The sequence below is a fragment of the Sparus aurata genome, chromosome 2 (assembly GCF_900880675.1).
Source record: "Sparus aurata chromosome 2, fSpaAur1.1, whole genome shotgun sequence".
NCBI lineage: Eukaryota > Metazoa > Chordata > Actinopteri > Spariformes > Sparidae > Sparus > Sparus aurata.
In genome coordinates, this window is record NC_044188.1 from 7439939 (window position 1) to 7467090 (window position 27152).

Genomic DNA, 27152 nt, shown 5'->3' on the forward strand with positions numbered 1-27152 from the left:
AAAGCATGTGCCAAAAGTTCCACTTATCATCCGGTGACATTGTCCCATTTCATGCTGTGCTGCTCTCTCATCACACAGGTCCTCCATGTGTCACGGCAGAGCATTCTCCTCCGACTGCTGACAAGCCCAGTCATGATCCGGCCTCTCTCTGCAGCCACTCATCTGAAGAACCAGATGAGCCAGAACCAGCGTTGATTAAGAGGACCCTTAGACAGACACTGTGCAACACTGCAAGGCCAAATGACTCAATTATATTAAAAAGAGGTTTGCTTTTGGCACGGTGAATATCACCGCACATCCAGGTGAGAACCGCAGATTGAATAGATGTAGATATGTGTCTGTGGGGGGCTCTGGGAATGTGGAGCTGGTGCCATGCAAATTCCATACTGTCTTATTAGGTTCCTTTATGTTGTTTTGTACTGTTTTCATAACAACGTACAATGTCAGCATATTGGAAAAAGTAACCTGTTTTCTCAAACACATATTCTCATTGTACATAGCTGCAGGCACATCTGTTCAGCGTGTTTGATTCACCCCACTGCCTTTGTATATATTAGATGTACACACATTGGCCCATACCTATGCTCCCCTGTCAATGTGCAGCATCCCTGGAGCCTTATACTGCCTGGAAGAATTTGACTTCAACTGTGCTTAGTCCCCTCTGATCCCTTTGAGATAATTTTCATTCCATCCACAAGTCGTCGGTGCAGCCAGTGTGTCTCCACCTGCCTGTAGTTGCGTGTTAATAACATACAAACTGCCTCACAGCTGGCATGTGTTGAAATCGGTACACAGTAGCTGCCATAACAAACTGTGCAGTTGAGTTGCACTGGACACTGTTGACAGGGTCCAATTATAAATATAGCCAAGCAAACTGCAAGGCAAAGCCCCCAGGCCTTGACAGCTCCTAGTTACAAGAGAAAATGAAAAAGAAGATGAATAGAACTTTCTGACAGCAGCGACGGCAGAGAGGGAATTGGATCATACCAAAACCTTCAGGCTTATTTTTGAGGAGAGTGGAAGTTTGATGATATACTGTCATATCACATTTAAATCAAATTTATTGTAAATGACCAATCCTTCTTAAAAGATAGAACTGTCAGTCTATAAAGGTGAGAGGATTCTAATCTCACCCCTGATGTGCAGGTGATTTATTGTGCATGGTGCAGATGGAGCTTCAGCTGAAATACTGATGTCACGTTTAAATGTGCATGTTTGAACGTGAATGTTTATCAAAATAACACTGATGATTTTAGTTTGCTCATTTATTCAAAGTTGTGTCCGTACTCATCAAGAAAATAATCAAGGCTGTTTGTTCAGGAGCTCATCTAGTTCTTCCTCTTCTGTGGCTGCTAACAGCCATTGCTCAGTTTTGATTTGTTTTGTGAGGGCTGTGCTGACAGCTAAATATGCACATACCAGCTTTTTCGCCTGCCAAAAAGAAAACAATAAAAAGCATATTTACGATGTATACATAATCTAAAAATATCCTGTTTTGCCTGTCCTGGCTGGGATAACTTTCATTTTGGTCTCAGCTGAATGTCCTGTCATCACCACACACACAGAGACAGACCAAACACGGGGAAGCTTGCATTCCCTGCTGTCAGTGACACCACTGTTGTTGTAACTGAGTTAACAGAGATACCAATCATGTAAGGTGCCTTGAGCTCTGAGAGGTGACATCACTGAGTCAACCTGATACAGGGATAATGCGGTGCTGCAGGGTGGGCCAGCTGTGTTCAGCTCGAGCTCAAACTGCAGCCAAACAAACTCCTAACAGTCATTGTTTTTTGTTTCTATATATGTATACCATCTTTATTCACTGCAACAACAGTGACAATTGTTTATTGTTCTGCTTGCTTATATCATATTTCAATATTTAGTACAGTTTTCAGTTGGCTGTGGAACTGAGGCTGGAAAATAGCCATAATGTGGGCTGTCTGTGTTAAATAAACCAGTAAACAATACAGGATATACAATTCTTTACATCAATGCCAATTACGTTTCTGCATAATGCAAAGCTACACAAAATCAGTCTTGTCATTATTAATATTACCACTGTTTGTTCTGTACATACTGTAGTGACAGCAGTGTCCATCTCACTAGAAATACCTCTGTGTTACCGGGCTGTTTGTCAGTGTTGCCAAAGTGACTCCGTCCTAACAATTGCTCCGACTTATCAGGACTATTTCTGCTGGGGGTTAGTCCCTAGCGACAATACAACCCTGGCCTCACTGATCTCATTAGGCCTATTTTAGTTCATTACGTCTCTGTCAGGGACAATTCTTCTGATGGTTGAAGCAGGAATGGTGGCAGCAGCTATACTCTGAAGTCATTCCCTACAAAAGTAAATTGTGTAACCCATAGAAACACGATGCACAGCCAACCAGCAGCCAAATCCATCTTCCCCACCTTACGTTACTCCTGGGATAATACAGAACTAAAAAGGCAGCAGAACCAGTCAAGTTTAATCATATTCTTTATTTGTGCTCCTAAATTCCCCAGGGCTGTGTGGACCCATGTGTTAAGACTATAATGTATGGTCAGAGCAAAGATACCTCTTACAAAACAAGTCGAGTTGGGTTTATTTACAGCATGCTTTTAACAAATGGGTTCATCGGTGGGCTTTGCAGGAACAAACAAGACAAAAATAGATGAAACCCAAGGACAATCAAAACAAGAGAAGAACAAGTTTCAACAACAGGGACACAAATCTATACGTGTGTGTATTTTGTGTGTGTATATATGGACAAATTGCAGCAATATGTGAAGTCTGGCCACATTATATTGACCTCCACTTAAAGCAGGACATATCCTCAGAATTAAGCGTGTTATCTGCATAAGGCAGAAGTTAAATCCCAGAATGAAATGGCGCTAATGTAACCAATGGATTGGCATTCAAACAGAATAATATCGACCTGACTTTCATTTTCAAACATGAAGAATATGTTTTGATGAATTTAATGTTTGCTTAGTTGAGAAGATGGAATTTGATAGATATTAATTCCGTGTTGATTCTGTAACACCGATGAAAAAACTGGTGAATACTTTAAATGAAAGGTTCACCCAAAAATGAAACATTTATCATTATCTACTCACCCCAATATCATTGGAAAGACAGGTTACGTTTCACTTAAGAATGTTTGCAGGAGAAGTGTATTACATCCAGGCCTACCAGTGGATAAAAACATGAAAATACAAATCAGGGATTGTGGTTACTGCGTGATGATGCATACAGACCAGTGTGTTAAAGACAAAAATCTGGCTGTGAAATGTGGCAAAAACATTAAACGCCTGTTACACCCCTTTATTCAGACCCTCATTGTCAAACTGAGAATGTATTATTTTTGTCCCATTTGACCATCTTTGCATATAGAAATTAACTGGCTGTGATGGACAATCTGAAATCACTTAAACGTTATTTTTAAACAACGTATATTACTGAGTTTGCAGGATGTTTTGTTAGATTTGATCATACAAAAAAAATATTTTATGTGTGTTGTCTTGAACAGGTGGTGGTCTAAAAAATGTTATGAAACGATTTTAATTAGTTCTAGCAAATGTGTTATTCGACATGCAGTCACAACCTATGAACAAGAGGTTTAACGCAAAATCACTCTGGGTCGGTACCAAATCAAGGTTCCTGTCTGTGAGCAATTAACTGCTTGATGTAGTTGCACTCTTTTAAGGACACCATGTTCCAGAGAGATTTTAATGAAGTACGATGTGTAAAGCTGTGCCCAAAAGCCTCTAACAGCGCAAAAGCAATTGTAGGGGCACCAGGGCACTGTCAAAACTGCCTTCATTATATTCCAACTAACCTGACTGATGCGGTGGCAGCTGAGGACACAAGTACAGGCCAACCAGCAGACATTTAATCACTCACCCGTAACTGAAAGCTGTGTTTTTGACTTCAGGCTTTTTAAATGTTATTAGGAACTCAAAATTTTAGGCTTCCTGCAGAGGTGTGGTCACCTACAGGCCAAAGGTTACATCTTTTAATCGGATTGCTGCCAGCTGCCCTGCAGGCCTTCCTTCTTCTGATGAGTTTTAAAGCTGAGAGGCACTTAACATGTATGCCCACCCTGCGGGCTGCACTCATTCACACTGCGCAAAGAAAGAGAAATGAGAATTCACCTGGTGAGAGTCACTGTGTGACATCTGGTCATTGTCACATCCCCAGCCGAAAAATTTGATTAGTTTATTTCTTATGTGATTGTCGGGGAACTAAAGTGCAAATTGCATTCGGCAGTGAGAGGGAAATTGACAACAGGAAACAAATAAATGTAGAGCAAATAAAAATGTAATTCTAGAGGAAAAAGATTGATGATACTCTCCAAATATTTGTTTTAAGTTTAGGCATTTGACTTTGTTCCTTGTGGGTTTAACAGCTGAATATTTTGGCCATTTGTCGTCTTTGCTGTGTTTTATCTTATCAACCCTTTTGAGTTTCCTGTTTCTGCTGAGCTGAATGCCTTTTCTTTCGGCTCTGTTTGATCTAAAGTTGGGGACTAAGTCAGCAGCAATTTCATCTAGATGAAACAAGGCGCATTCACCAGACGCTCGTGAAAAAGCTGCACACACTGCACATGTGGGGACAGTAATGCTTTCTCTTGGACTGCGTATCACGCTTATCATTGTTATAGTATTATCAAGATGTATTTTTTTAGGAAAGGAACCAAGTGATTTTTTTCCAAGATTTACTGTGACATAATGAAATTTACTCCAAGTTACAGCTGCGTGGGTGCCTATTGTTCCAATATTCTTGGGAATGTCTTAAATATTTCCAAGTCCCCCTGCCACGCTGTAATTGACATAATCTTTCCATTAGCCCCAAGTCGCCAAAGTCAGCTGTCATCTGTTAGAGTTAACTGTTGTAACAAGGAGCTTTTTATTCTTCCCGGTAAATGAGAGTTTTAGCTATAAGACCTAAGGATGATTTTTAACCCCCTTGCCCCAAGAGCTACACACAAACACACATGCATGACTACCACACAGATACACATACACACATCTCCCCTGCTGACAGCTCTAATAAGCACCAGCACACAAACTGACAGACTCTTGTTCACTTTTGTCAGGTGATGGGGTGTTGATGATCTCACTGAGTTTGGTAAATACCCTTGCGGACAGACATAAACAGAACCTTTAACCTCCACACATATTCACTCCTCCACAGGTAGCAAACATGGTAACAGAGTGCTGAAGAATATTTGGAGACAATGTATGTGTTTACTGCATTTATTTGTATGATGATAAAAGTCAGCATTTATGTTTTGATTTTTCACGTTAATTTTGCTTACAATACCCTTTAGATTTCAACAGCTGTACCGTATCGTGTACCATATACTTCACTTTCACAGCCAGAAGATGGCAACATCACAGTAGCTATACTGTATACTTTACAACTAGTGTGTTGCAAAGCACCACACTACACTACAGAGGTTAGCATCATAAATATATAATATTATGACATGTCTTTTACAGTGGGGACGCTGAAGACATCTTGTCCACACCCCTTTTAAAACCATAATTAGTCAGAAAATGCATTTAAAAAAACAGCTTGTCCAAAAAAAAGTAAAGTTGTCATTTAATCTCCATTATTCTTGATTGGATAATATGAAATGATATGAGGCTAACATAAGAGTCAAGATCAATTTAATCATCATTACACTACCAAGATTACCAATAAACAACAAAATGGTAGTTGTAGTCCTTCGATGCTACTTCGAAACAAAATTATTTAAATGGAAGACTAAATACCGGATCAAAACAATAAAATAAAAAAAAACTACTGAAGTTGGGGTGTGGAGCACTGATTATACCATTAAAGCTTTAGTTTTATTCTCGAAATATCTTGAACAGAAATGATAACTGAAAAGTTCGGTTAAATAAAAGTTAACTGCAATGTATCACATTTATAGTTATGTTGTAAGTATTAATGTCATGCCTGCAGTCAGGTCTGGCACTAAGTGGGAAAAGTACTCATCATTAAACAATAATGCCACACCTTTAGTATATAAAATCTTCAGATGTGTTCAGTTTGGTTCAACATGTCAGTCGTGCTCCTTACTGTAGCTGTGTTGCCTCACTTCTCAAAGATTGGCAGGCCTAATTAGTTCAGGACCTCATGTAATGACTTTGAATTTCTGCTGCCAGATTGACTATTGCATCAGTGTTCATTTTTAGAAGCAGGGTTGAAACCTGGCCGATACATAGTACATCTAATTGACAGAGAGCTGGACTGCAATGCCGAATGTGTTCTGCACCAATGTGCAGAGCAAAGACTGATGACCTCTTGTGAAGTTGAACTAGCCATGCAGAACACACACGTTTTAAAATGCATTGATTTCACCTTTTAATATTTATCATCTCTCCCTACAAGTATGCAAGCCATTTGTTACGAGTTTACATAAATGTGTGAATTCTGCTGAGGCGAGTGTTCAGCTTAAAGGAGACTCAACATAAACAGTTAAAAATGTGAATGTAAAAATGCATAAATGACGGACTCTGAATGATTATCTGTCTTACTAATGACCTTTGGCAGAAGTCATCGGTCACAGTGCATGAATGCTTAGTTATACAAGCGTTCTCTTACATAACATAAACATTGTCCAATTAATAATATATCCTGGTGCTTGTAAATGTCTTCAGTCACCCTTGGCAGCTTGTATTTCTGCAGCCTGATCCAAAGTTTACCACTGAGAATTGATACCTTTTTTGAAGTGTACTTCAGTTTTCATTATTTATTATATGCAGATTAAAGACATAAACACCAAGGGCTGGCAAGAGAAAGTGAGTCATTGCATACTTAAGAAACGTGAAAGCAGTAATCAACATGCCAAAAACTGGGTCAGCAGAGTCTTTGGCACTAGCAAACATCATTAACAAACATTTGGCCGAGATTTGCAAACCCTCACTAAACATAAACCTTTGTCGGAAGTTTATATTCTTTTCAAACCACCTCACTCAACGGGAACCTTTTTAGGGAATGTTTCTTCCTAATAGAGGAGTTTTCTAGGTCCCAAGTATGGAGCTGCTAAACAGGGCGGATAAGGCTGAGAGACAGTAATAAAAAAAATGCTATTAGTAATCTGATGGCCCTAAAAATCTGCACTGGGAGAGGTTCATCAGCAGTAGGAAATCTCTTCCTGCCCTCTAGTGGCAAAGGAGTTCAATAATTCATTGAGTCAATTATAGTGTTATTATTAAAAGCTCCATCAGATTTTTTTCTGACTCTGCAGCCTCATATATAATTAAAGAGAATATGAATAGAAAGTGTTTTACTTCTGTGCCAATATTGCTGGTGTAAACTTTAGAAACATTAATAGGTTTAGTTTTTGCATAGAGCTACTACATGTAATAAAACAACTGTCAGTCAATTTGTGGAAGATCCAAATTTGAGTTTGTCTGTAAAATAGATTAGCATGTGTACTTACCACCCAAGCCGACTGTTTAGGTCTGTGACATTATCAAAGGCTAAAGACAAATACTGCTTTGCCACAAAATACATGTTTTGCACTGCATGCTGACCAAGAAGAGGAAATATCTTGCAATACAGATCTAATCCTGCAGTCTTGTATCAGCTGTCTATCAACAGTTCTTTCCTGCAAAAGGCGTCCAAACTAGAAAATACAACGTGTGAGCTGATCATACCGTATGACCTCCACTTAAATTGACAGGGCAGTGCTACGGCAGGCAATCCAACCAGGGATATAAAAATAAACAGGTAATATTCGGAAGGTGCCCGCACATTTCAGTTGGAATAAATAGAAAAGGCTGAATGCTCCTCGGGGCAAAGAAATGTAGCAGCTGCCTCAACTGTGCTCTGTCATACTAAAAAGCAACGAGGGACAAACTGGAGAGATGAAACACCTGCTGCAACAGATTTTCAAATGCCAGTCGTGAACCTATTAATCATTCTTTGATCTTCACTGGATGGTTATATTAGAATTTCAGCCTGAGTCATAAACTGCTGAATTAATTAGTTTACTCATTTGAATCATTTTTACACCATTTTGATTATTCATTTTTGGGCTTAAAAATGTTTTTTGTGGTGAATATTTTGTTTCTGCTTTATAATCTTCAAGAAAAGAAAAGAAAAATTGATTTATATTTATAAACACACACGCATGGAGACACACAAAACACAGAGAACTGAATGTCTTTTTATCTCAGTTGACTTCAACGTGTGATGCAAATACTGCATATTTCTGTAACATGTGTTACTTTTTCAAACTAAACGACAGGCAATGTAGCTAAATGTACTTAAAACTAACATGTCCTGAATAAAAGTAGAGAAATTAAAATAGATAGATATAAAAAAGATAACCGAATCCAGGAAGAATACTTTTGAGAACAAAAATATTCTGAGCTGCATATTTAGCTCTCCAAAACTAGCTCTAATTGACATAAAAAATAAATGTTTAAACTCTAAGTAGACCCATTTGAAGCCGACCCATCTGCAAGAGCACAGCAAAGTAGGAAGCTTTTATGTATTATTAATGTCAAGATGTTTACAAATTTTCATTTGTGGTTTAACTGCAACATGATCTTTGTCTACTCAGAAGTCCATTTACGTGAATTATAACCATTCTCAATCTCCATATTGACTGTGGCTGTAAAGGTTTTACAGGCTTTTTCTTTGTCTTGTTTTATGTGATGTTAAACTCAGCCCTGGAGGAATTAAGCAGGCATGTGTTCACTTTCTGGGGAATTTATTTTATAACCTGGAGCTAGAAAATCGTTGTCTGAACATTTTAAAAGACAATTGCCTTCTTGCCAAGTAACCATAAGCTAAAAAATTCAGTATTAGGCCACTTGTAAGTGCAAAGTTACGCTTGTTGTATCTGTGTAAAAGTTGGTGGAGATTTCTCAATCACTTGACCAGACTGCATGAAGTGAGAAAAAGATAGTCAAGGGGGGACTCCCCAAATAAATCAGGCTAACCAATGGGAAAAGAGGTTTATTACACTAGGGTGTGTGTGGAGTGTTAGCTGCATATAGTGTCATTGCACTATATATCATTGTGGCAATAAAGTACTTTTAGGTTCTGACAAACCTAATTTAAAAGAGGAAATATGTCAGATATGTTCAGAATTCAGTTTAAAAGGTGACATCATTATCACCAGAATGTGAAGAAGCAGCGGTGTTGATGTCAGAGGAAGCTATGTATTGTAGACGATGTCTGCTGAAGTTGACATGCTAACCAGCCAGTCCCAGCCCATCCTGTCTTGTAGTACCATTAGTCTTAGGCCCCCCGTAGTTTCAGCCGGGAAATGTAAGCGAGGGGCAAGTTTATTACACTTTACAAGCTCTCTTAAATGTTTAGTCTAATAAATACATCCTTATTAAACAGAAAATTACAAACATACACCGTTTTGAATTCAAGCATCGTAAAACATCATCATTGGTCATTTACGGAGACTGTGCTTCGGTCTCGATCTCACTGTGTGCTGACTGGGCCCAGTTCCGTTGCTGGCAGTGTATCACCAACATTTCCACGATTGCTCCATGCTCCTGGCAGAGACTTGAGGCAGATAAGTGCAAATAGAAAGGGAAAGTCACAATCCCTCTGGTGAGCCCGCTGGCACCTTAATTTAGAAAAGAAAAACATAGTAGTCAATGGCAATAGACACAATATCTTTTGATCCAGGTTGAATTGTGCCATGAATTACACACATGATCTTTGTCGATTTAAAGGATAACTTTGTCAGTCAAGAAAGTCACAGTTTGTTGTAAAATACTGTTTAGCTTTGTTTAAACCAACTAAGTAAATTACATTGTCTCGCTCACATTCCACCGACACCAACATGGCTGCTATCAGGTCACAGAAAAAGTATTTAAAAGGGTGAAAGTTAGAACAAAATGACAGATGCAGAAAAGGAGAGCTAGTCCGTTTTGTATAAGCTAGCTTATACAAGGGACCAGCTCTACAAGATTTCAGTCATCGTTTTTTGTCAAATGGAATAAAAATTAAAAAGAAATTCTCTCTCACTATTTAGAACCAAAGATGTTTTTGTTCCTGAAATAAACTAGCAGCAGTTAGCAGCTACAGTTGAAGATAGCTACACCAAATAGTTTAATGAGCAGCAGTTAGTGGTTACTGTGGTGATATGCTGACCCCTATTAGTTTGGAGTGGCCTTTGACCGGTGGCCATGTCTTAAACACTGCACCTTTAATTAATCTATATTAAAGTATGAGTGAGTTGTGTTTTAAAGTTATGCTGTGCTAATAGGAGCCATTTAGTCTGGCTGTGTAAAACCATAAAAACCCATGACCAGTTTATAATGTTTAAAGAGGTTTCACAGTACATACATTATTCATGTCCAAAGTCCAATTAAATATAGCGTCTGTGTATAACATATTATCTCACTGTACTTCTTGGTAAGATGGTCCAGATATAATTGCATTTGTAAGTACACAAACCAGATTGGCTTGCAGATGTCTTGTAATGAGTGTGATGGGAAAATATGTGCAGCGATGATAATAATGTCCACAAGTCTTGTAAGTGAGAGATTCTGTTGATTCAGAGGGAGTGAAATGTATTATATCACATACTGTGTCCTCTCACACGTACAGTATCTGCGACAAATAACGCAACAGCACACACTTTGCTCCAGGCCAAAACACGCTGCTTGCCATGTCATGGTGGAACAGGGGGAAATGCTGAATAGGAACTCAGGATTCGTACAGCAAGCACATTGATTCTCACAACAGTGTCTTCTTACATTGAAGCAACAGATGAAAGTACTGTTGAATTCAGAACAGCACTAGAAATGTGCAAATGCTGAAACAAATAAATATCTAGCAAAACTATAACATTTCAGAGGGATTAATATCCAATTAAAATGTATGAAAAAATGATTTTATAATTTTATATGTTAGCTGAAATCCTAATGAAGTGTGTTACTAGATGGTCTAATGAGTTTTTATTGTACCCAATGGAGTAAAATTGGAGTAAATGCTTTTACACACGCTTCTTTTAAGCTTTCAAGATATTCAATGAGATCGCAATTGAAAACATGAAACCACGATTTGTTCAAATATTGATAAATGCTGCCTTATACAGACTTAAGCTGCAGCTGTATCTTAAGAGGGTAATGAACATTAACATACTGTATGTGTTTTGTTCCTCGTGCCTATGGAAGTAAAAGTATGAAATGGGTTTGCAAGAGGTTTCTTAGCAACTGTTCAGGCTCACTACCCAGCTTAAGACTAATGTTAAACATCTTTTATGGCTGTTTCCCTACTATAGTAATTACCCTTTAAAAGCTCAGGGGAAAGTATATTGCTTTTCTTGTGATAATTTCTTGCATCATGAAAGTTTTGCAATGGGTGTTTCAGTATCAGCAAATCTTATCAATCTGTCCTAACGACATTCAACAGGGCCTCGGTGTGTCTTTATTTTCCCAGGATCGACTCTGCAAGGATGTTTATGCCTTCATTGTGGTTTCAAACAAACATCACATATTATATTTTTTTTCAACACTGTACACATTCATTTATAGCGTATTATCTGAAACATATTAGCAATATGTTTTATTATTGCATCGTCTCCAAACGTCAGTCTACAATATGTTCAGAAGTCTATAAATTTGTCTAATCTGTAGCTCTGTGGATTTTCTTGATGTCCTTTACTGAGCTAAGTGGTTGTACTGCATCATGGCTTCCTGTGTTGAATAATTGGCATAATATTATAAGCCTATGCTTCTTGTTTGAATCCAGCCAGGCCAGCTTTACACAATAATGCTCTCACAGCCAATATACTTTTGTAGTAACATCCAATTCAATGTTTCAAGCCCGCTGAGAACTAGAGGAAGTAGAGCAATATGGCAACTAAACACCCAGATATGTCTCGTAGGAGTTGCATGAGAACAACTGAGGACTGGAGAGTGTACGTATATTTATCATGTTGCCATAAAACACAACTACAATGAAATATCCATGCTGCTTTGTGACTGGAAGATGAAAGGTAATCTGGATGCTGGCATGTTAACGCAAAATGAAGTCGATAGAAAAAAACATGTTTGAGGAGCTGTTGACTTATGTGTATTGAAAAATCCTAAATGCTGAGGTAGTTAGTTTCTTGAGTGAATGTTCTCCATGTTGTGTGATAAACTTTACAAACAACAGTTCTTAACTCTAGACATAACTAGACATCACAGATTTATAATTATCAGTGATTAGAAGAACATTTGCAGTAGACACTGAAGAAGAGACCACTGAATCAGCTAAACTTGACTGTTGATTTGTTGTTGAAGGTATAGTATGAGCCAGAAGACATTTATATGTTCAATCATGGTCTGTGTTCATCACATATGGTTAAATTAATGTGTTGTTGCTGTACATTGCGAGTACAAGTCTTCTTGACTGCGATTAATCTATATCCAAAGAGCCACTTCTTTAGATTTATGTTTTGTTTTTTGTTTTTTTTCTCTCAGCAACGTTCACCTGATAGAAGCAGCTCAGGTTGAATTGAGGTCAGGGATACAGGATGGTATTTTTGGGGAGTACTGTGTACAACTGAGTAGGGGCAATCAGGTTGTCCACATCGAGACAACATGCCCCTTCAGAGCTAAGAAATATCTGATTGGTATGAAATAAAGTACCTGATGGTGCATTTAATAAAAATTCTAAACTTTTATGTTTTAAAGGCATACATATATGCCAAAACAAATGAATAGAAATAATAAATATTTTGCCCTGCTCCCTTTGATTTTTACAAAATACACATTTATGGAAATGTGCAATAAATATGGCTGTCCCATGATGCAAAAAGCATATAAACAAAACGTGTTGCTTTTGTGTATGCAGTTCCTGAAGCTGTGACAATTTAATCCATGTTTACTTGATTATTTTGTTGTTTTTTTGGAGGGGTGGATCCTATATTACTTTTTACCATGCATGCTTAAATGGTATTAAAGAGACTTTCACGGGAGCTTATGCTGCTTGGGTTTTATAGAAATGTCAGTGCCAGTGGCTTCAGGATTTTAATTAGTAAGAAACAATGACTAAATACCTTTCTTATAATTAAAATGTAATTATGCTCGCAATCCATACATTTCGCTTCAGCCCAGTAAGCCTGCAAAATCTGAGAAGAATACAAATGAACTATAAGCATTTCCTCACTGTGATTACTTATTAACACCGTGCCACATTGTTCTGGGACAGAATTCAACGCTAATATGTCTGCCCTGCAATATTCATAAAAATAATTACATGGTTTTTGCATGAAAATAAACGGTAGGTAACTGCTTTCCATAATGGGAAACTACCCACACACCCACACGTGTTACGCTTTTGAAAAGCAAACCTGAAAGTGGAGGGGCGGTGATGGCCAAAAAGACATTTTCTGACTTTGGAGCGCGCAGTTAGTGCGAGCATCTGTCACCTCGTGTTCCCAGCTGATCTGACGCGTATCTCTCAGAGAGGAGCAGGTCAGTTACATGTCCTACTGCCCCCACACACGAGAGAGCGAAAGGGGTGGGCAGATGATTGCTTGAAATGCCATTAGCAGTGTCTCCAGAGGAGACTTTGGTGATAAGATGAGGATCCAACCACGCAAGTTTCCTCTCTGACAGCTGCAGCGTCTGGTTCTCCATCGAGTGGTTCATGTCAATCACAGCTGGGAAGGTAAAGTTTCACTCATTCTTTATAGATTAAGCGATTTTTTGTTCTCTCTTTTAGCCAGCTGGTGTGAAATAATTGTGTTGTTTCTCCCTCTTACGAAAAATGAATTTTACTCCTGAGCGTTTAAGTTGAAGCATGACGTGTTTTTAACATTTTCACTGAAAAACTGAAATGCGTCTCCTTTTTGGCCGAACAACCGCTAAAAATATCATCCAACTCCGTTTTCTTTTTATGTCTTCTCTCTATTTGAACTTTTTAATGATATTGTATTGTTCAAATTACGGTGTAAAAGTCCAGATTTGACTTTTGTACGCTACTTCACAAACTCGATGCAACATTTCCTCGTCTTATGTCTCCTTCGCTCTCAGTTGAGACCGTGATGCTGTAGCCGACATGTCACAGCTGTATTACAGGCAAGCTGACAACTCGTCATACAGGGACCGCATCCCGCTGCGGGTCGTGCGGGCCGAGGCTGAGCTCTCTGCCCTGGAGAGGGCCTACCTGGGGGCTGTGGAGAAGGGGGACTATGCCAGTGTGAAACAAGCCCTGGAGGAGGCTGAGATCTACTTTAGGATCAACATCAACTGCATCGACCCCCTCGGACGCACGGCGCTGCTCATCGCCATTGACAACGAGAACCTGGAGATCATTGAGCTGCTGCTCAGCTACAATGTGTATGTTGGTGATGCGCTGCTACACGCCATCCGCAAAGAAGTGGTGGGAGCTGTGGAGCTGCTGCTCAACCACAAGAAGCCACGTGGGGAGAAACAGGTACTGTAGATGAGGAAATACATCCTTTTTACAGTGCACATTCCCACAGGTTTCTGTCTGACAGACCTGTTGCCAACAGTTTCATTTCATTTGCTTTACAGGATATTGTGGAAAACAAATGACAATTGTGGAAAACAAACCTGATTGTCATGGTTTAATTCTAGCTTAGCATTAGAGATAAACAATTTTTTAGTGCATAATACGTTTTTGAAGTTATATTTAGTCTTAATTATTCTTGTGCTTCTCATTTGAGGCTATAACAACAGACAGGCACTGGAAATGTACGCAACACTGATCAGAGCACATCTTTTAAAACTACTTACCCATAAAGTTTCAGACAGTTTAATTGTATTATTGTTGTGTCCAACTGGGCTTTCAGAAACCTTTTTGAGCCTCATTTGATGTACTGTAGGCTGTACTTGTGTTTATATTTGTCACTAACATGTGTGCAGAGTTTCATAAATCTGTGTTGAAGCAATGACAGCACTTAGAGTTTGGACAAAAGTGTTATGATTTAGGTTTATTCTCCCTTATGTGATGTTTTCTTTTCATCTCATAAAATCTCTGTGGCTCAGGAGTCAGTGGGCACAAGTTACGGCAGCATGTGATGCTCCTGATCTGCTTCGATGAGTAACGTTATCCTTCCTGTTAAGCAACAGGGGGGACAATGTGGCCTGTTTGTTGCTATCTGTTAATAATAAATTATTCTTTTCCCTGAATCAATTAATCCCTTACACAACATTTCACAAACAATAGAACATTCTATACAGGCATGCTTTTCTCTGTCTCTTAGTTTGAGGCATGACTGAGATTATTTTAAGAATCCAACTCAATGTTGTTTTCCAATTGAAAGTCACTGATGTTTTTTGATGTGATGTCTTTATGCTGCAGCTTTTACAACAAAAAGTCCATAGTTTGTGTATCGGCCAGTTAGATAATAGCTTCTGGTTGCTTTCAAATTCTTGACATCATTTGTAAATGTGTATTTTGACGCTGCTGGTTCTCACTGTAATGGACTTGGTGTACTCTGTGAAGAGTTGGGAAAAGAATAAAGGATGTTGTTGCCTCCAACCAGAAAGGTATTTTATGACCAGCTGAACCACAAGCCATTAGCTGTGTGCTTGCTGTTAGACAAGATGGTTAGAGACACAAGACAGATGAAATCAGATCCATTCAAACCAGTAATTTCAATTCCTGTGAGGGATTTAATAAGCAGTGCTCTTTTGCGAACTATCAGATAAAATTATAGTGAATTTTCACGTCTGTCCATCTGTGTGTTCCTCTCTTTGCCTTCCTGAAAAGATCCCACCAATTCTCCTGGACAGACAGTTTTCAGACTTCACCCCAGACATCACTCCAATCATCCTCGCAGCCCACACCAACAACTATGAGATCATCAAACTGCTCGTGCAGCGAGGTGTTTCCATACCTCAGCCACATGCTGTGCGCTGCAACTGCGTGGAGTGTGCGTCCAGTTCAGACGTGGACGGCCTTCGTCACTCACGCTCCCGTCTCAACATCTACAAGGCCCTCTCCAGCCCCTCTCTCATTGCTCTCTCCAGCGAGGATCCTTTCCTCACTGCCTTTCAGCTCAGCTGGGAGCTGAAGGAGCTCAGCGCAGTGGAGAATGAGTTCAAATCAGAGTATGAGGAGCTGTCCCACACGTGTAAACAATTTGCAAAGGACCTCTTGGACCAGACCAGAAGCTCTAGAGAGTTGGAAATAATCCTCAACTACCGTGATGGCATCAACCCTCTGCTGGATGAGAATGGTAATGATCTGGCTCGACTGAAGCTGGCTATCAAATACTGCCAGAAAGAGGTAAGCTCCTTGTTGTTATGATATCCTCATTGTCAGATTGGCCTACAGCAGCACAGCACTACAACTGTTTTTTTTCTTCTGGATATCTTCAAAGTAAAAAAGATACCACAAGCAATGATGTCTTGTCTAGATAACACCGGTGCACATACAGACGCACCGAGAAGTGGTAGGATTTACAGTGGATAAAAACCTAAGTACGAATAGGAATAAGTATGAAATTCTTTGAACAACATGGACTGCATTACAAAGACGGTGCCAAGATGGGCTGTAAATGACTTGATAAGGGTGGAGATGTCCTTTGGGAGATTAGAACAACATGTAATTGTCAGGCTGGCTCTTAGCAATGCATTACAGTAGCCCTCTCAGACAGTCCCATGACAATTGGATAATTGGGGGTAATGATGGAATAAGTGATGGCCACTTCCCTGAAATACATACTCATGATATTTTAATAAGGGAGGGAACGTTTTACTGTCTTTCAACATTTTGTTTGGAGTATTTTCTTTGGATACAATGCAAACATTATTTTATTTGTTTGTATAGATAGTGTTACTCAGTATTTACACATTGTGATTACACAGAAACAGTGAGAATAAGCTTACTTGTGAACTTCATGATGGATTATATCTGTAAATGTATAAACTTTGGGAGGATTTTTGCTTAAATAGCAACAACAAGCTGCTAGTTGCTATGAGCTGGTGAAAATTGGAACTTTTGGTTGTGATCCAACACATTAAGTAAAATCTTGTTTCTCTTCTGTCAGGAAATGTTGCTTTAGAGCTTTTACTTTGTTCACGAAAGGTAAAGAACATTCAGGGGGGTTTTTTTAACAGGCTACAGTATAAAGTGCAGACTGAGTTTCAGCATGTGTCTTATTTGTTCCACTCAGTATATAGACTGTTCAGAGCCCTTTGGTGTTGTTTGTATACAGCCGTCACATAGTATTTGCAGAGTTAAAAGCTCATGCCACCTGTGTAATGCTCACCAGCTCTGTTTAGATTTAGTCGTGGCCTTTCACATTTAAGAGTAATTGCATGCAGTTTGCGGTGTTTTGACTTTGCTGTTTTTTTGATGAGATAGTTGCCAATGTGAGAATGAAAGATCAGTGCGACTGTCGGCATCTCTATATGGCACAACTGGTGTTCATGGCAAAAGGTTTTTTGAAAAATGTTACACTGTTTGCTCTAAATAACACGATTTCACTGTATGAATTCAAATATAAGAAGGAGACAGTACTGTGTACACAACACTTGCCACTCTGGATTGCTGTATTGCATTATTTACTATTAAGTTTAATCATAATTTCTTAGACTTATCTGCAGTCAATTTAGATTTCTCCTTACAAATGGATGCCTGAAGTCTTGACTTGAGCTTTGGAAATAAAAATGTAATTTTTTAGTTTTTATGCAGTAAAATTCTGGAGCAATGATAGATATTAACATTTAATGCAAGCCTTGCAGTGGTGTGCTACTCATTTTATGTATTTAAGTATTGGTCTTACATAGCCTGGACCGAGGCTGAATCGAGATGAATCAGTGAACTTGATAGAACAAAGAGCTGAATGTCTTTTCCTTATTAGTGCACTTGTTTCGAGGAGCGGTGCAGCTGTGCTCTAGCTGTAGCAATCGTTTTCCAATTATAGTTAACGCACTTCGATCATCGTAAAGTTGTTTTTCATTTCATGCAAACACATTATGATTATTGACCTCTTTTGTATTATCCACAATGGGGTATCCAAATTGATTATAAGAATGAGTGTGTTATTCATGCCTCATATACATACTGTATGATCAGTTGCCAACAGTGTTTTTTCACGTGTCAAATTCGACAATTTTTGACATCCTAATCCTTGTGATTACATCTGTGGTTGGCCTGAATTTGTGCACAAAAACAGTTGAGACACTCCTTTTTGTTTACCTATGAGCCAAGACCATTTCAAACAAATTCTAGACAGCCTTAAGTAAGTCAAATTAACATACAGTAGGAGTGTTTATTGTTTGTACTGCACTTACCTAACTGCACAGGAGTAACCAGCCAGAGGTTGGTGCATCTGCTACTACCAGTATAGAATGTAGTGGGCATATAGAATTCTACTGTCCATTTGTGTGTTTGGACAAACAACTGTACAAATAACACACATCATTAATCTGGGCTCTTAGGGTGACTAGCCATTTTGGACTTCTTCAAAGAAAATGCACTAAAGTGGTGGAAGAATTTTAATGGACTTCATAGACCACCAGCACTTAGTGGATGTCCACATTATTAGGAGCAAAATGTTCCTTTAATGCATTCAGAAAAGTGTTTTTCTTCTGTTGTCCCACTACCTGCTGCACTTAGGAGTGATAATAGCTCATTATGTTGTAATTTATTCAAAGTGCAGAATATATCTTAAAAGAACACATCACTGTTTGAGTTGTCTATGTACATTATGCATCTGTTGTAATGTTATCTACTAGAAACCATTGTAGGAAAGCTTTTGATTGTTATCTTCAGAACTGATGTTCATATAAACTGATTGAATGTTATCATATAGCTTAATTGATTTGCACAACACAGTGTGTCATTAGTGTGGGGTGACATGTGGATGTCCAAAAATGTCCACAGACAAAATCTGGTCCCGCCAGATGTCACCATTAGCCTCCAGTCATGTTATGGCAAGTCAACATCACACAAGGACAGATAGGAAACATTTAGTATGTCAGATCCTGCACTGATGCATGACCTCATCAACCACAATTTAACGCTATATAGTACCTTAATGGGAATCCATTTGGCTGTAACATGGTTAAGTAGAAATTAACTTCCATCACCATCCACAGATGTCCAGCAGATGCCAATATCAAATCTCAAAGGGCAGCAAAAATGTGTATGGGAAACAGTTTTGACTTCTCAACAGAACATTAGAGAACACTAGAAATGTTTCCCAATTTTCCTTTTATTCACCAATTAGTGCACGCATACAGTATGTAGACCACATAGACAAACAAATACATAATACGAAAACATGAGAGGTGACAACTAGGTCAGAGGAAAATAAAATAAAAACAAAATGGAGGACAAAAATAAAAAATGCAGCGCGTGATCTACTTGAAACCTTTGTCTTGCAAATCTTGAAACAGCTGGCTTCGGCAACAATAATCAGCATTACTATATTGTGTTAAAAAATAAAAAGGGATAGCCCCTCAACATACTTGTAGACTAGATACCATAGCATAACAATAAAATGCATGTATTTCTTCAGTGGTGGAATAAGCAATTTCGTCTGCAGTTATTTGTCTGCAGGTATTTGCAAATGTAAATTAAAATGTTAGTGATTGTTTAAGTTTAGTTAATATCTTTTTTTGTTTCTCTCTTCTTCCTCAGTTTGTTGCTCAGCCCAACTGTCAACAGCTGCTGGCCTCTCGGTGGTATGATGAGTTCCCAGGCTGGAGGAGGCGTCACTGGGCAGTAAAGCTCATCACATGTATCTTCATCGGCCTCCTCTTCCCCCTTTTATGCATCTTCTACCTGATCTTGCCAAAGAGCCGCTATGGCTTATTCATCCGGAAGCCGTTCATCAAGTTCATCTGTCACACCGCTTCCTACCTGAGCTTCCTCTTCCTGCTCTTCTTGGCCTCGCAGCATATAGCCTCTGCAGAGAAGAACCGTCAGGGCCCGCCACCCACCACTGTGGAATGGATGATCCTGCCATGGGTGCTTGGTAACAATAAACACACACACATACACAGACACTAACATGTTGTGTCATGTTATTATGCACTCTACACTGTGGTCACACACATTTTAAAAAAGTCAAACTAAGGTGCTTTCTGTGACTGTGACACGTATGCTAAAGTACAACCTGCACAATGCATGTCAAATAATTTATTTCAGTGACAAATAACCTCTGTTGTTTGTTCATTTCTCCAAGGCTTTATATGGACCGAGATCAAACAGATGTGGGATAGTGGCCTCAAAGACTACATAGATGACTGGTGGAACTTGATGGACTTTATAATGAACTCCTTGTATCTTGCAACCATTTCACTGAAGATTGTCGCTTATGTAAAGGTACTGTGCATCGTAGGGGTGGCCAGAATCAACCATATGAAAGTTCCTTGTAGCTGCTTTAATTAAAAAACATCAAAGGAAGGAAATTCAACATACTTCAAGTTTGCTTAAAATCTTGAATCCATTATCAAAACCAATTTGTCATTTTCATCCTTCTTTACTTTTTTACAGTACACTGGCATTAAACGCAGATGCGACTGGGAAATGTGGCACCCGACTTTGGTTGCAGAGGCACTGTTTGCCATCGCCAACATCTTCAGTTCCTTGCGCCTCATCTGCCTTTTCACTGCCAACTCCCATCTTGGCCCCTTACAGATTTCACTGGGCCGCATGCTCTTGGACATCCTTAAGTTCCTCTTCATCTACTGTCTGGTGTTGTTAGCCTTCGCCAATGGCCTCAACCAGCTCTACTTTTATTATGAAACAGATAGTCCCAAGTGCCATGGTATTCGCTGCAGTGAACAAAACAATGCCTTCTCAACGCAAGTTAAAAATAAGTTATCCCTAACAAATCTGGATTATTAAGAATTAATATGTTTGTTTTTCAATAGTGGATAATGTGATGTATGGTTGTTTGCTTTTCAGGCTGTTCGAGACGCTGCAGTCATTATTTTGGTCTATATTTGGCCTGATTTCCCTCTATGTGACAAATGTGAAACCAGACCACGAATTTACCGAGTTCGTGGGCACTACCATGTTTGGCACGTACAATGTCATCTCCCTGGTAGTGCTTCTCAACATGCTAATTGCAATGATGAACAACTCCTATCAGCACATTGCTGTGAGTGGTGTAGCTTACCTATTTTATCGTTTTGCTGCACTAATTTGTCTTGCAGTACTTTGCAAAAGGTTTTGATTAATTGCTGTTTTGTTTTTGTTTTGTTTTTCAGGATCATGCAGATATAGAGTGGAAATTTGCAAGAACGAAATTATGGATGAGCTATTTTGAAGAAGGCGGAACTTTGCCGTCTCCATTCAATATAATACCCAGTCCAAAGTCTGTTTATTATCTTTTTTCATGGATACAGAGGCATTTGTTTAAGAGACCAGCCTTAAAAAGGCTTGACACTTTTGAAACTCTGGGGGTAAGTAGTTTCCAAACATTTGCTTTGATCACCACTGTTTAAATGTTGTACATTGTGTAGTGCCTATCTGTTGACAGCCTCAAAGTGAGAAGCCCCAAAAATTAAGCCTTAATTGAATTTCCTGTTCTCTTCAGAAAGGTATTTTGCACCACGTAAGAAAGTCACCCTATCATTGCAAACTGACATAACATGCCGCTTTGTTAATGGTTCTTTTTATGTTCTTTAACTGTAGAGACGTGCAGCTGACAATGTCAGATCAAACCATGAGTACCAGGTATTAAATTGTTTTCCACAATATTCTGTACCACTTTATGGTATTTTGATTAAACTTAATTTAGAAATGAATCTGTAGTTTGCCTAAAAAAAAAGTGTACATCTTTTTAGGAGGTTCTGCGGAACCTTGTGAAGCGATATGTGGCTGCAATGATCAGAGATGCCAAGACAGAAGAGGGTTTGACAGAAGAGAATTTCAAGGTGGTATACAGATATTCATTATTGGAACCTCAATAACCATGTTTTTTATTTGCTGATAATCTCTGCTGTTGTTTCCTCTCTGCTTCTCAACAGGAGCTAAAGCAGGATATCTCTAGTTTCCGCTATGAAGTCCTTGGAATGATGAAGGGTAAACCTCAAGGTGGGGTCCCGGGTACAGTTGCAAGCTCCACCTTGGCTTATCCTGGAAACTCATTCAAATATTCTCCGAACTTGCCCACTAAAGATCCTCAACACAGGCTGAGCGTGTCTGATCTGACCACCACCACCGTCCTGCTGAGTGGAGCCGCCAACTCCGCCAGCTCTGTCGGCTCATCTGGGCCCGTCCAGAGACACAGCAGACCCCCTTCTCAGATATGTGATGAAATTCATTCAGTGTCAGAGGAAGATACATTTGGATCTGATCATTCAAACAAAGAACTACAGACTAAGAAAGTGGTTGTGGAAGTCCTACAGAAAGCTGCAAGCAAGAAAGTGAAAAATGGGCCAAAAATATATCAAAACTAGGCCGTGTCTCCAAGTTTTTAAGCATTTTGAGATTTAATTCTCATTCACTAATCTACATGTTGAAAATACTTCATGGAGTAAACTAATATATATAATATAGTTACCGGCAGTGCAGGACCTTTGCATATAAATGAATGTCTGCTACAGTGCTGATGAAGTATATCAGTGCCAGACAAATCTCTGTGTATTTCACAGAACTTTATATTTGGATTCTGTATGCAGTCGTGGGACGGAGAAAAAAAAGAGTAAATGGGGGTCTACAGTGTCAGAGGCATGTCTACAGAATCTGGGAGTGAGAATAATTACAGGAGAGTAATGCATTCTCCTGCCTGCACTCATAAACCTTTCGATGCTCTATTGAATTGAGTGATCTATCATCCTGTCCTTAGGTTCATAACCGGGGATGGCTATAGAATGCATCATTGTTTATTACATGAGAAAGTTGGGGGGCAGTCTTGGGAGTGAGAGGAGAACAGCACTGCTGTCATTCACAAAGCACTTCTTCGCCAGCTACCTGAGCTTCTCACTTGTCGATCAAATTTGCACAAAGTCCCAGGACAATCTAGTCCTTGAAAAGCAGCATATTAATACTGACACTGGGAAACTGATTTTTAAATATGTTCCACAAGAGAAGAAGAATTTGCAGAAATGTGAAATATAAGATGGGCTGGCCCCTTGTGCACAATTTATGACATGGCAAATACTTTTCTTTTGATCACCTTATTTGACCAACTATCATTCTATCCAGTCATATTCATTGCAGCGCTATTATATCGTATTATATCAAAATGTTGCATGTGTTATGTTCAGAGGGGGCCCTGAAGACAGAGCTTGCTCTTATTGTCCCATCCCTGTTTGAATAAAGGTCTCAGAAAGGGAAGACAAAAGTTCTGCACTGCAGGTTTGAATGATATACTTAGTTTAATTATCCTTTAATGTATACAAAGGCATAATAACATGTTATCTCACATTATATTACATGCATTCAGCTCTGATTCATAGAATACATACTGGGTGAGATTTGACCTCAGTGACTGCTGACTTGATGCTCAGGGAATTGTGAAGCAAGTTATTAATTCATGTTTTACTTTGAGCTTTAAATTCCAAAGAGCCTTGATACCCTGCTGCCTATACTCTCCTCCTTCACCTTGAACTGTCCTCTTACTGAGATATGCAAAACTGTCTTAAATCTCTATCTCTGTGGAAAAGGTATTACTTCTCATACGCTGATAGTATCTAATCCTTTTATGAAAAAATAGTCAATCATAAAGAAAGACATATATTAACAAAATCACACTTGAGTAAACAGGTACTTTATTATATATATGTAATTTAAGCAAATTATCCAGTTGTAGCATCTAGCTTATTCAGAGATACGGGTCAACTTCTATTTTAATCCATCATCACTGTCCTAACCTGTTTAGGGTGAGAAAAAAAGTTTTACTTTTGAACAGAAAGGCATGCACTGCTGTCTAGTTAAAGATTTGTTAGAGGATTTGTTCCTCAACCATGTGCACTATCTACTACACTTTGCAAGTGTGAGGGCCCTCTAGTGATCTGTGTGTTACTGTGCAGTTTTGTAACTTGTAATGACCTTACTCTGTAAAAGAAATGAAATAATAATAAAACACTAAGTCAAAAAGCAGTGTTTTTTGCACTTGTGGCAAGACAGCATGTTTACTTCTCTTTGCTTGATGAACACTTCACAGTTTTATGCAAAATGGCAATACTAACATTAGGACAGAGAGTAGATGGCACAAAGACGGAGAAAACAAATGGCACTTTTCCTTTAATAGGCCTGTCTCTTGATTTGCCATTCTCCTGAAATCTTCCCTTTCATCTCGTTTACTGGAGGAAACATTTCCGTAAATAGTTTGTTACCTTCTCTCTGACTGTGTATACAGTGGTCCCTCTGACAAAGTGCACTAGATACACAGTTTACACGGACATCCTCCCTCTGAGGATTTTAGGATCTTGTATTTTGGGATCTGTCCGAAGAGAAGCACTAGTTAAGTCCTAGTTGAACTCTCTTATTTGTAGAATAAATGCTTATTTGGTACCCTTATTCATATCCTACCTGACTGTTGAAACAATGATTCATATAATTCATGATTAATAATTCATATGATGCCTATTGTTGATTCATGGTCACATCTTTTCCAGTAAACAGAAGACTTCCACACAACCCTTCTGTAACCAATTAGCTATATTTGCCTTACTTTATAACTCAAATTAAATTAGCTCTCGCAACAAAGGAGCAGTGATAGAATATGATAACAGTAAACTGACTCAGTAGGTTAAATAAGTTAATTTGTGGGATATTGTGTTTCACTTGAGTATTTCTATTGTCTGCTACTTGGACTCAAGTCTTGACGTACAAAAGACTATAATGTGCATGAACATGTGATGAATTGTTCTAGATTAAACTGCCCAAAATAACATTTGTTAAAACTAGCTCCAAATTGACCGCCTCAACATCAGAAAAATACTGCTTCCATGTTTAATGCAGACTCATAGTCCAACACAATTTCCATGAACCTTGACGTAGATTGCTGACAACTAAATTATTAAATTTAGTAGCATTAGCGCTCTTATGATTTAACACTTACCAGCTTTTTTCCAGCTCTCCCTAATGATCTGTGGAAGAATCATTTACTTGGTAAAAAGCTTTCCTTCTTATCAGGCAATCAGGCACCCTCTAGTGATGGAAAAGACTAGTGCACTGTTTTGTGTAAATGATGGTATCCCTGTGGTCTCTGCATCCACAAATGTAACTTCTAAAGTTGAAACATCTCTAAACCTGTTAACATGTTATGAAAGTTGTAGCTGCTTTTAACCTGCAATCACCTTTGTTGATTGTGCTTTTTTTAGGTCTATGAGTCAATTTGAGGTGCAGTAATTGCTGTATTACAGCTAAAAGCATATCATTAACTAATAGCAGTAGCAGTTATGTTTCAGTTTTGTTAGTGTTGTGCTATTTAAGTTTTGTTATTCTGTTTGTACATTTAATTCCACACCTTCATAGCTTGAAGCTGCAGGCTACATGGGTGCTAGAGGAAGTCTTCATATTTCTGTTTCCATAGCAGCCGAGAGCAAGAGAGTCACACTATCTCTAGAAAGGCAATCAACAGAATGTTTTGGTCTTTGTACTACATCTGAAGAGCTCCCTCAAGTTAGATTCCTGTTGCATTTTTCCCTTCAATTTCCACTTTAAAGGAGTTTCTTTTTTAGCAAGATACAAAGAGCAGAAAGCACTCAGTACCAAAACTGACTTTTATCCGTTCTTTGTGGCACATGCAGTGTTTGTGTCCGTGTGTCAGTGTGTGTGAAAGTGACTGATTCATGCAGAGAGCTCTGATTCAAAGTGTAAAAGTCACGCTGCGTTTAATTATCGCTGTAGTGTTGTTAATGAGTGCCATTATTTCCCCCATCGAAGCAAATATAGAGTCTCAAGTTAGAAAATTGGCTGCTCATTGGAATGTGGGGATTGTAAAGTTAATGTATTCCAGTCTTTGGGATTTTAGGAGAGATGAGAAGCCCGGGAAGGGATTTTATGCGTAAGTGCTTTTCTAAAAACCTTGACAAATCAAGTTCATAAGAGGCTTGCTGCCTTGAAAGTGTCATCTTTTTAATGGACATGTGGTTTGCTGAATAATTCATGTGCTTGTATATTAAACTTTTCTACTTTCAAACTCACTGGTTAGACAATGATATAATACACAAGGCCACTTGTTTTCACTTTCAAATCTGTGCTGCAGTATTGAATCAAACACTGTCTTTCCCACTTTTAACCACCATTGTTGAAAAAAAAAAAATGTCCTGCTCACATCTGGAACATCTGGCTAGCCAGGAGGTTGAACAACATATGTGAATGAATGGTATAAGTAATGCCACTTGGGTATGCTGTGAGTAACAATACCCACGTGTACGGCTAACAATAGCTACACTTTTAAATCTAATCATATTTGAATGGCATAAACAAAATGATATGCTGTTTTGCCATGGGTCATGTTGCTTAGAAATAAAGAATGGTAATATTAAAAAACATTTTCCTTTTACAAAAACAACAAAATAATACCACATTTAAAATTAGCCGCTTTAATATGTTTGACACGTGTGTTCATGTTCAGCTTATTTTCATTTCCTGTCAACAATTCTGTGCATGTGTGAGCCATTTCACAGACAAATAGCTTGTTGTGCCTGTTGTTGTCGCCAACATACTGTTGTTTACATGGAAGAGCAAATGTCTTTGCGCTGATAGTTTCTTGTGTTACAGGACTTGCCAATCAGTGTGACATTTTGAAATATAGATAGATTTTGTACATTTGACAATACAATAAGAGTAGCTGTATAGACACTCAGGTTTAGTAAGGACACAAGTGCATGTTTTACGAATGCATGAGATTTTGAAATGGAAAATATCAGACTGTCATCCAATTTATGGATGAGTTGTCTGGTCTATCATTATTCAAATAATAATTCAACATTCAACATTATTCCCTCTCAATGTAAAAATTAGTACGTGCAAAGTAGTGATGCAGTGAGACTCCCTGCCTGCACTCTCTCTCACCACTAGGTGGCGCAAACTACACTCTGAAAGATTAATACAGCCATGGCAATGGCATTTGCTCAGAGCAGATAGTATGTAATGTTTCTTTGTTAGCGGTCCAAATAAATGACACTTTAAGATAAGATACATCTGGATTCTCTTTCTCATCTGCTTATTATAAATGTCTTAGTCAAGCACCTGGCTAAGGGCTGTAATATGCATGCTTAGTTTTTTTGTAGCAGTG

The 27152-nt window shown here is 38.6% G+C and overlaps 1 protein-coding gene across 1 annotated transcript; it reads left to right on the plus strand.

Annotated features, from left to right (window-relative positions):
* Nucleotides 1-13407: 13407 nt before the first annotated feature.
* trpc4b (transient receptor potential cation channel, subfamily C, member 4b) lies at nt 13408-24005 on the plus strand. Its single transcript, XM_030440331.1, has 11 exons — nt 13408-13636; nt 14002-14404; nt 15707-16225; nt 19589-19925; nt 20136-20275; nt 20447-20757; nt 20861-21056; nt 21166-21360; nt 21593-21634; nt 21745-21834; nt 21928-24005. The coding sequence occupies exons 2-11, from the start codon at nt 14027-14029 to the stop codon at nt 22357-22359; spliced, it is 2640 nt and encodes an 879-aa protein (XP_030296191.1). The 5' UTR covers nt 13408-13636; nt 14002-14026; the 3' UTR covers nt 22360-24005.
* Nucleotides 24006-27152: the final 3147 nt, after the last annotated feature.

Bases quoted from the DNA above. Each gene is read 5' to 3' on its own strand.
- trpc4b (XM_030440331.1), top strand. From the start codon at position 14,027: ATGTCACAGCTGTATTACAGGCAAGCTGACAACTCGTCATACAGGGAC. The intron at 20,276-20,446 runs GTACTGTGCATC...ACTTTTTTACAG, and splicing joins AGATTGTCGCTTATGTAAAG to TACACTGGCATTAAACGCAG. The intron at 21,835-21,927 runs GTGGTATACAGA...GCTTCTCAACAG, and splicing joins TGACAGAAGAGAATTTCAAG to GAGCTAAAGCAGGATATCTC.